The 11197-nt window shown below is 40.4% G+C and overlaps 2 protein-coding genes across 3 annotated transcripts in view; both read left to right on the forward strand.

Moving 5' to 3' along the window:
• The window catches only part of rfwd3 (ring finger and WD repeat domain 3), a 77924-nt gene extending 68235 nt beyond the window's left edge, over positions 1–9689 (forward strand). For both annotated transcript variants that reach the window (XM_036134306.1, XM_036134305.1), the window contains one exon: positions 7919–9689. In XM_036134306.1, the coding sequence (XP_035990199.1) occupies positions 7919–8062 (144 nt within the window). In that variant the 3' untranslated portion in view covers positions 8063–9689. The remainder of the gene's footprint in view (positions 1–7918) is intronic.
• LOC105922322 (trimethylguanosine synthase) overlaps positions 1–11197 on the forward strand; it is a 351997-nt gene that overhangs the window by 267345 nt on the left and 73455 nt on the right. The window lies entirely within an intron of this gene.

The following is an 11197-nucleotide window of genomic DNA, read 5'->3' on the forward strand; positions in this document are numbered from 1 at the left end:
ATACTTTAATGCTTATTAATTTGTTTTCTTTGTATTTGACAAACTAAGGCTGAATCACATTGCCAAACAAAGTACCCTGGAGTTGCAAGCTTTGCTAAACTGTCTCTTTCAAGGGTACTAAGCTCCTGGCCCAATTGCAAGAAAAGTGTAAGACTCTGAAATTACCTGAAAATTTAAAATATTTTTCCAGGCTTTATGAAAAAAAGAAAACTTGTGACTTTATTAAAATGTAAAATTAGTATTTATTTATATGTCAATGCTTAATACCATGTCTTTCTTTGTTTAAGAGGTAAAAAAAATATTTTGGCATAAAATATTTATTTATTTACACATTGTGTAAACATCAAGGCGTTTTGATTAGTGATTTAGCCATTATAGGCCAGAGTTTAACATTTTTTGGCACCAGCATGTTTTCATTCCAATTCTGAAAACTGCTTGAAAATAAAAACTACAAATATTTTTGGTACAAGCATGTTTTTTATTCGTGTCATTTATTGCAAAATTGCATATTGAAAATCCCAAATCGGATACTGCACTTTCAGAAATAATGTGATTAATTTGATTAAAGGTATACTATACAACCGGGGTTGATTTTCCAGCGAGGCTCCCCCCAGAGGGCGAAAGTAAAAGTGCACTGTCATAAAGATGCTCAGCTGTTCTGGTTCCTCCGTCAAGCCAGGCGCGGTTGTTTTGAGCTTAGCAGACAGGCGAACGCAACGAAAAGTCGAAAAAACGGCAGTACAAACAGTGGGTTTCCTGCAGCGCTATCTTGGCGAGGCGGCCGCGTCTCGCCAACATAAAAAAAATAAATAAATAAATAAAAATAATAATAATAAAAATAAAACTCGATATGCTTGCATGTTTATTTGACGTTAACACGCGGTTCTTTGTTGTTGCTTTCGCGCGTGCATATAGTGAATGGCAGGGCAAAAACACATGGAGTTCTCGCCGTAAAGCAAGACCGGTCTTGCACGAGACTTCTGAGCCTGTGGGTGCGGGCCGAGGGCTCTTGCAATAGCGTACCGCGAGCGAGCTATTTTTAGAAACGTAACGTCACGATGACGTCACATCACGTGGTACGCAGTAGGGCAAACTTACATAGTCCGCCGCTGTTTCGCTGTAAAAGAGACGTGCGTTAGCCTAGGTTTTACTCGTTAAAACGACTGCTTTTTCCAAATCTAAGACCATGGTTTTTAAACATTGTTGCTATGGAACGTGCAACAGCGACTCCAGGTACGCTGATCGGCCGCATATGAAGGATGTTTTCTTCATTACTTTCCCGAAATTCAAGAGTGCCAAGGAGAAATGTGTGCGCTGAGTACACCGGTGCGGTCGGCCTACATATGTGGCAAGCATTTTGTCGGAGGAAAGGGCCCACCGAAGAACATCCTGACCCAATTCCAGCGACATCAAGTAGTGAACAGGTAAGAGTATTTTGGTGGCCGACATGTTAATAATGAAGCGCCTGCTACCATGATAGCATATAGGCTATCATGGTAGCAGGCGCTAACATGATACCTTGCTACCAGGATAGCCTACTCAAAAACATTTCAAATAAGACAAACATTAAACATATACATTAGGGTGGTCCTTAATGAGGGGTAAATTTTGGAATTCATCTTTTTTTAGCTCCAACCCCTGGAATTCGTTGCAATAGTCAAAAAAACTCTCCTGGTGAATTTTTTTCAAATTCCAACAACATTTACCCCTCCCTCATCGACCTTGAAGTTTAGCCTCAGTGCCCCGTGGTGGCTGACATTAGAACGACAACGTATCGGCATGTGCTAAACTTTGAAACACTCCTGTAATGTCCAATCATCACTTTTGATGTGATATGTCGATCTGTGTCAGGGCACTTGAAGACTGGGACCTTACTGAGCGCATCGGTGGGATGTTGTTTGACACAACAGCCTCCAACACTGGCCGAAACAATGGGGCTTGTGTCCTGATTGAACAGCAGCCCAAAAAAGATCTCCTGTACTTCGCGTGCCACCATCATGTCCTTGAGCTGCTCCTCGCTGCGGCTTTTACGATGGTCATGGGCCCCACGTCAGTTCCAAAACTGACCCTGTTTAAGCGCTTCCAAGATCACTGGAAATTCATTGATCAGAGCCAGTTTGAGTCCAGAGATTCCCACCCCCATGTGCGTCCTCTGCTGGACCATGTGGACAAGAACTGGTTCCAGAGCACCCTCTGCAACCACAAGGGCCTCCGGGACGACTACCGGGAGCTGCTGGAATTGACTGTGATCTTCCTTCTTTGTGGGGTGACGTGGCACAGAGGTTAGGGAGTTCATCTTGCAATTGGCGGTTTGCCGGTTCGATCCCCCGCTCTGACTATCTCTGTCGTTGTGTCCTTGGGCAAGACACTTCACCCGCATTAACTGCTGGCGGTGGTCAGAGGGCCCGGTGGCGCCGGTGCATGGCAGCCTAGCCTCTGTCAGTGTGCCCCAGGGCAGCTGTAGCTACTAACATAGCTCACCACCATCAGGGTGTGAATGTGTGTGTGAATGGGTGAATGACTGAACTGTAGTGTAAAGCGCTTTGGAGGTCGTCAAGACTAGTTAAAGCGCTATACAAGTACAAGCCATTTACCATTCCTTGGCCAGGTCCCCCCATGATGAGTAAGGTTTCTAGCCCCCGGATCCATGCACCATGTAAGGTGGATGTCGAAAGCCATCTATGCACTGAAGGTGTGGATGTTCCGGAGCCAATTCAAGCTCACAGCGAGGGAGGACTCTGTCTTCATCAGTCGCCTGTACACAAAAGCCTGGACACTGGCTCCAGAAGCCACAGCTGCCCCTTGACATGACCTGCAACTGCTGAAAGATTTGACAACCTACATGGACGTCGACCGGGACGTGGGCAAGGCAGCTTTGACCAAGCTGCAAGGGCACCTGTGGTACCTCTTGGAGGAGCTTGTCGCTCTGGCGCTCTTTGACCCCCTGGTCACTCTGGAGGAGAAGAGGAAAATCCTCACCTCACTTCACACCACAGTGGGAGATGAATTTCCAGCGAAGCGCCCAAAGCTGCCCAGCCAAGCCGTCTCTGGACTCGCTGCATCAACCAACACGCGCCGGTTCTTCCAGAAGCTGTGCTGGATGACGGCTTCCTCTACACCTGGATGGAGAGGACTTCCTGACAGCCGCGGCCTTCGTGCAGAGGATAGTGGTAATCAACGACCACACAGAGCGAGGAGTTGCCCTCATCCAGGATGAGGAGCAACTGCAATTTCTCCTCCAAGTTGTCTCTCGTCATCGCGTGGAGTTCCCGGACTCCACGCGATAGCCATAAAGAAGACCGTGGCTGCTGGTGTGGCGGCCCAGCAGGAGCACTAAGTCGGACGGGCCTAGGACTCCCTAGGAGCCTTGTGGATCCTTGAAGGGCACAGAATCGGGGAGTACTCAAATTGTGTTCATGGAACCAAAATTATACTTCCATGTTGTGTAAAACTATACTGCAGTTTTACACTTGATTTACGTTGGGCTACAGCCGCTACAAACTTTTTTGTTTGTTTTAGAAGAAGCGGCAGCCTGCGAGGGAGAAAGACATTTTGCTTAGGATTTTTGTTAAAGTTTAATACATTTAATATGTGTAATATTAGTGGGTAACCATTTATAATATATTTGTTTTCAAGGATTGTTGTTTTTATTAATTTTTGTTTTCATTCTCATTTTAATCCTTATACGCTCTATTTATTCCCTGATGAAAAGTGTCTCTCGGGGATCCTCAGGGTGAAACTTCAAGGTCGATGAGGGAGGGGTAAATGTTGTCCAATTGAAAAAAAAATTTACCAGGAGAGTTTTCTCAACTTTTCCAATGAATTCCGGGGGTTGGAGCTTAAACTTTCAGACTTTGATGCGCCATGACCGCCGTGCAGGAAAAAAAAACAAAGCTTACCGTTCAATCAACTCGGCCCGTTTTCCGGTCTTTTTAAGCCCTCGACACTCAAGCCATCGTTTGAGCTGAAGGTTGGTGTGTTCTTCGACAGTGCGACCAGTAAACCGTTCGCCTGGGACATCGTCTTGGGAAAGTTTAATGGCTGCAAAGTCGGTCATATTGCTGGTTCTGTTTGTAACCCACCTCTTATTTCTTTTAAGAATTAAATGTAATTTTGGGTTTCAGGTTCACAGTTTTGGACCAATTATCAGAAATTTAAGGTAACACTCACGGAGCCCAGGATGAAACATCAACATTGACCACACTCACACACAAGTTATGTTCAAAAATGTATTGTTAATCATGAATGTAAACAATATGAACAATATGAAGAAATAAAGTGCGCACAATATAAAATAAAGAAAATTAGAAAAAAAAATATGAGCTCAGTTTAGTTCTTGTTTGGTATCGTTGGGGCCCTTTAATGCGTTTCACTCTGTCCTAACACCGCAGGTTTGGGAGAGTCGTTCAGTTCTTATTCCTTCAGTTCTGGCTCGCCATCTAGTTCTATGGATCCCGTCACTCCAACAGATGCTTGGGATCAGCCCGATAGCTATCCAACGCTGGTATCTTTTTTTTATTGTGGACCACTGGTGTCGCTGATGCCTCTTCCTCCGCGTCAAGAGTCACCAAGTCTTATCTCAGAAAAAAAAAAACCTGACCTGTAGGACAGGCCACATTCATTCATTTATTCCGAAAATTAAAATACTACAGGCCATAACTCCTTAATTAAAATAAATAACACAAATAGGACCTATATATCAATTTAAATGAATTAACAAAAATAGGTAATTCTCATTTGAGTCTTACTTCAACAGTGTAAATGAAATAAAATACTCAAATTACCCTCTCCTTTCATACAATACACACACCACTTTCAATAAATGATATTCACAAATAATTACCTAGCAATTTATCTGAACTACCCTGACATGTTAGGACTTAGAAAATTCGTCAGCTCTGTTAGCTGAGTTCAATGATAGTTCATCCTGGCTCCTACACTAACGGCTAACGCATATGGTATCAACATTAGCAGTTAGCGGCTAATTGGTGCTGACGTTAGCACACGTTTATTCGGCGTTACATCGCTCAAAATGCATATTAAACACACCGCCGAGTAGGCAACATCAAATATGAATCCTGGAATTTGCTTGCGAGGTTTTTTTCAACCGCTAAGTTTATGTATTAACTTTTTTTTTCTTTTTCCGAAGCAGAGAGCCTCTCGTGCAACCGGAACATGTGTCCTCCTTCCAACTGTCTCTCAGAGCGCTGTGCGCAGCCGCAGTACTGAGACGCGCCCGTCTCTCTCTGCGCTGTACGGCTGAGTTAACCCCATAAATGCCAGCTCTCTCTCTCACACATTCAGACAAACTAAACAACAGACTTTTACATGTAACAGCTTATGAAGCCTGGGCTACATTCTGTGCGTGTAATAGCTGGTTGCTACGGGCGTTCTCTACCTGTATGCCCTACCTAAGCGGCAAAAGGGGCATTGCTATTGAGACGGTGACGTCACGTGCACGGTACGCTATTGCAAGTGCGGTATTTCCCCCACAGACCACCAGGGCGGCCGAGAAAACCTTTGTTCGACCTGAAATGACTCATTTAATCATCCAAAACGGTATGGAACACATTAATTAACTGAAAAATGTTGCATAGTATGCCTTTAATTTGCGATTAGTCTCGAGTTTATTGTTGAAATTATGAGAATAATCGCGATCAAAATTTTTAATCGTTTGGACACTAGTTTTTTATTTGAATAAATTTTTTTATAAAACATTTTCTGTGCTGCAGATGGTTTATCTAAGTATTATAATAATAGGTAAAAAGTGTTTAATCAGTGTTTAGTTGTTGTAAATTAAAGGTCAACTGATTTATTGGCTAGTCTATATTTGGCCAATGTTGGCGTTTTTGTCTTGTATTGTTATTGGCTAATAAGTGCATAAATTGGGCAATCTATTAGTGCATTCAGCTGCCATGCCTTGACGTCACATGAAACACGCATACATTGCTGCTCTCTCCCTGGTAGAGAGTAGCTGGTAATGTAAGACTGAGTGCCAACAACAATAGTAAGTTTTCAGCTTTGACTGAATTTTAACCATCTAATTTAGCTGTATTTTCCCTTTGAATGTCTGTCACTGTGACTAGGAGGAAACAGCTCTGTTTCACTCTGAGAACGGAGCAGCCGAGTGGTGCGGGTCTTTTTTGTTTTGTTTTTTACTTTTACTCTGCCACTGAAACACGCGTGTTAACATTGTTTTTTAAATCATGGTTGAGCCAGTTAAAGTCTGTATAAAACTCATTTCCCACTGTCTAAAAACCCATGTCTGATCTCCATCTCGTGAGCTGCAAACGCAGCATAAGTGGGCATTGCCATAGAGAATCATGTATGCGCTTGAAAACAATCACCAATCACAGCCTCTAGCTTTCCAGAAAATAATGTCCATATGAAGCGGTCGTTAGTGTTTTTTCTCCTCCTTCCATGAACAAGAAACTGTTATCTCGCTGTGACACTTTCATTAAGTTTAATTTGAGTCGCAACGCTATTTGAAGCAAGACTGTCAGAGCAAGAAAGATGTGACAGAGTGGTGTAGATTGGCTACGAGTGCTCTGTGTGTCTGTACGCATGTCTTCCTCTCTGTATACATCTTTGACAGCTTCTTTCAGGCCCAATAGATTGGATAATAAAACATGATGTTTTTTTTTTTATTACATTTTTTACTTTTTAAGTATTTTGTACTTAAAAAATAAAACTTTTTAAGTACAAAAAGCTGTTTAGTATATAAATCAAACTGAATCTTGGTGGGGTTTTTTACACCAGGTCATCAATGGAAATTACCTTACTGAGAATATCTTCTGATTGTTTACATTTGTTTATATTTTTGTTATATTGCTGTTTACAAATGTTATTAGGAAGGTAATTTGTACAACAAAGACACCCTGCTCATACACAAAGTGCACAAACAGTTAAGTGTTTATTTTTATTGTTATATATATTTAAGTGTTCTACATTGTTTGCTATCCATTGTTAATGTTTTTTGTTTTTTTTAGCTTTGTGCAAGTTTAAGTCTTTTTCCCCCTCCTCATACATGCCTGGCATGTAAAACGAGTTTCCATCCATTTTGCAGTTGCCTCTATAGGCTTTATCCAGTCAGTTCATGAGAGGGTGATCAGGGTCGTATTCTTTGTGACACGGTGTACACTCTCGCTCACCTGGCTTCTTTGTTGCGTCTCCACCGTCATTGATGCATTAGCAGGAGAACACCGGCTAACTTCAATATCTATAGTCGTTTTATCTTAGAATGCATGACACCTCTAAATAAAAGAGCTGTGCAGTTGCAACAGCAGATGCTTTTTTCTTCTCCCATGCACAACACTGGTGTCATTTTAATGTCTTGGCAGAGGGGGGGACTTTTGCAAAAACTCCAAAACTATGCTCCTTTTAATTAATTTTTATTTTTGGTTTAATTGACACTTTTGTAACGTTTGTTATCATTGTGTTATTTTTCCCATGTAAACGAAAAAACAAAAGCAAAATTGGCTTTAATAATCGGCCCAAAAAAATTGGCCACACATATTGGTATGCCTGATGTCAAAATAATCTGTATTTGCCTTAAAAAACCTATATCTGTTGATCTCTAGTACCCACGTTAGAATTGTTTACCTGTCTGCATGCAGCTCTGCCTGTTGTAAGTTGTTACATAGATACTTGTGTTTAAATCACATTGAGTGAAACTCTAAGGAGTTTATAAGCATATATGGATTTATAGATTATCCTGGTTTTTAACTGTTTTTTGGAGGAACGTTTTGTTGTACTTGCTTTATCTACTGCAAAAGATGTCCAAAAAGCCTTTAGGACCAAAAGCCATTGGAACAAAACACATATTTTTGTTCTATCAACCCTTTACAAAAATGCCTAATATTGCCACATTACCAGTCCAGCACTTGAAACCAATGTAATTTATTTTCCATCTCCCCAGGTGTGGGATGCAGGAAGTGGCTCTCTGCTTCAGAAGCTTCCAGCTGACCTCCCAGTGTTGGACATCAGCCCCTTTTCTGTGAATGGAGAAAACTTTCTGGCTTCTCTTACAGAGAAGATGTTGAAACTTTACAAATGGGAATGAAGGATGTTGTCTTGACTGTGTGAGAGTTGCAGACTACAAGTAAAGTGATTAGTCTAGGTAGAAATGTGGGACATTACAGACCTCGCCAACTGACTGAGTTGAGTGAGCACACCTTTCCTATTTTTTATTTCAGTTAAAATGGAAGATTCATGTTGTTTGGTTGTGTGATAGGATTGTTTATATGGCAGAAATTTCATAATTTGTGTGAATTTGAGAGCACATATCCTCCAGTGAGTCTCCTGCAGAGTTCTGGTTTAATCTGCTGCAGGCACACTCGTGGATTATGTTTTTGTGTTCTGGGTCTTATAAATAGGAAAGTTTTGAGAAAAAGCTTTACCTCCAGTTCCACACATAATGCAGATAAATGAGACAGGCAATAAACACATCCCTGTTAAACACTAGACTAGAGAGAAACCAATTCTGAGACCTATCCCTCTTCACAGTTAACATCAGGCTCTGCAACATCTACCTTGCAGTTGATCTATCCAAGACATCTCAAAAGCATAATGGGTAACCTTATTCAGTCTGAAACTAAAGGCACCTAGTGCTTTGTAAGTATTGTATTTTAGATATTAGCTTCTCTGCAGTTGCCTTTTGCATCTTTTCACCAATAATAATTTTACAAATATTACAAATTATAAATATGTTGAGTTCATTCTAAAATAAGTGCTAGAATTGGTAAGAGTCAACAATAATTCTTCAGGTCAAATTTTTTGTTATATAGTTCAGTTTGTATTCAAAGTAGCTGCCAAACCCCATATTGCCTTTCTAAATCTATCTACTGGTAGAAATGTTATATTGTTTTAGTCTACTTCCAAGAACAAACCACAAACTTATTTGATTGTCTGCATCACCACACTGTTCTTTAATATTGACACTGATTAGACATTTTTGTGCTCAATGATTTGAAAAATGAAAGAACCAAAAAGATTTTTTTTTTGCCCAAACTGCTACCTAAGCGGCACACTGGAAGAGGAAAAAAGATCAACAAAGAGAATATCTACATGCAGATGAAGTCCACATTCCTTAGGAATTATGATCATTGCTTGATCTTTGTCAACTCATTAATATTTAGCTAGACTAAAATTCCTTGCAAAACTCATTGCTTGCACATTTCAATCCAATGTTTTTTATATCAAACAAAAGAGTGGCAAAGTAATTCTGCTCTTATAAATCTAACTTCTATTTTTAGGAAAGTTATAATTATCTACATTTCTTACCAGCTGTTTGTGTATGACTTTGGAGTTATTAAAAGATTTTTTTTCTTAAATGCTGGTTTTCATAATTGTCTGATTTTATGTGCTTTACAAAGTCTGCCACAGGGCCTAAGATATGCTATTTCAATGTCTTATTCCTTTTCCCATGTTTAAAATTCAGATGTCAAGGCACTTTTAAAGACAAATTTCTGGTTTATACACAGAAATAAATGATTGAATCCATTATACACAGGACGATTGACAGACACGTTCTGAATTGATTAGTTACATTACTCCCCTCTGGGCTTTTCCCTTTCAGGTAGACATTGCTAGTCATCTGTATCCATCTAAACCTATATTCTGCATCATGTCTGACACCATCTTCATATTCTCTTTCACTACATCAATAAAATCTTTCTTTGTTCCTCTGGGCCCCCTGTCTGGCAGTTCCAGCCACATCATTCTTCTAACGATATACACACTATCCCTCCTGTGTACATGTACACATAATCTTAGTCTGGCCTATTTGGCTTTATCTCCAAAATGTCTAATGAGCTCTTCTTCTGACAGACATATAGAGTTAGACATAACTTTGTCATTCAACTTCACATTCACAATGTACATTTGAACGAAATTTCATTTCAAGGTTTCAAATAAAAACAGAAAACAAATGTGAAACTTTACAAATGTTGGTATTTGTCATTTGTCAGGAATGTTGCAGCAAACCAAATGTGTAAACCCAAATAGCAGCAGGAATATATTACTAACAATTAACAGACCATATGATGGATGCAGGTGGTACATAAGAGAAACTAATCAAAATATTGACACTTGTCAGGATAATGGCAGCAAACCGAAATGTTTTGTGTGTACAGAAAAGTTTTTTGTAAGACCATATGAATATGCAAGTATATGTAGTGGCAGGAGTTGATTCTTTTTTTCACCGCATATTACTGTGGTGAAATTCTTTTTAGGACATACACCGGCTTAGATGACGCACAAAAAAAACAGACAAAGATATGTACAGCTTTTTTTCCCCCACATTTGAGTGTGCAAAATATATTAAAAAAAAGTTTGTTTCAAAGTCTGAGGGCTTTCATATCAGTCCCTTCACAGGTGATGAGCCATGTTCCATAGATTAGTCCGTCCTTCATGAATCACAAATAGTGAGATAATATGGTGCTTTGTGCAATGATTTTTGAGTCTTGTGCAATTTGATATTCCTGAGAGAAGTGTGTGCAAATTGACAATAGCAGTACAGTGATTGTAACATATGATGGACTAACATGTAACACTTAAATAACACAATGTAACTCCAAGTATATCACACCTCTGTGAAATCAAACTGTCCAATTGAGAAGCAACGCTGATTGACAATTGGTTTCACATGCTGGTGATGGGTACGGCAACGCCGATGCGTCGGCACATGCGTCGAGTTGATAGAGCAAAACCCGTGTCGATGCGTGTATCGCTATGGGAAAGTCACATGACCGATACAGGAACTGACTCTGACGCACCAAAGCAGTGTTCCCTCTAAACTGCGTTCGCGCACAGCATCTGAATTCAGCGCGCACAGCATATCTATGCTGTGCAGTAAATAAAATCCAAGCGGAACTGTGATAGGGTTATTATAAATAACCCATTTTATCCTAGAACGAAAAGCACACAACACAAGTTTTAGACTGTTCTATAGAAGAGGACAAAAGATAAACCCAAACGGAGAACTGTTACTCCCTGAAAGTTTGAGATCGTCTGCGCCGGGTCATCTCTGTCCTTCTGCCTTTATTATCACACATCAAAGAGGGGGTCAGGAGGGTTGGGTCAGAAGGATTCAGGAATTTACAACATGGGGGTGGAAAACAAACATGGTAGCAAGCTTTGTTGCGGCCTTATCTGGGAGAACCATTTGTTCTCCCTGTCTAAGGTTAAATACAACAGA

Source organism: Fundulus heteroclitus, unplaced genomic scaffold, assembly GCF_011125445.2.
Source record: "Fundulus heteroclitus isolate FHET01 unplaced genomic scaffold, MU-UCD_Fhet_4.1 scaffold_79, whole genome shotgun sequence".
NCBI lineage: Eukaryota > Metazoa > Chordata > Actinopteri > Cyprinodontiformes > Fundulidae > Fundulus > Fundulus heteroclitus.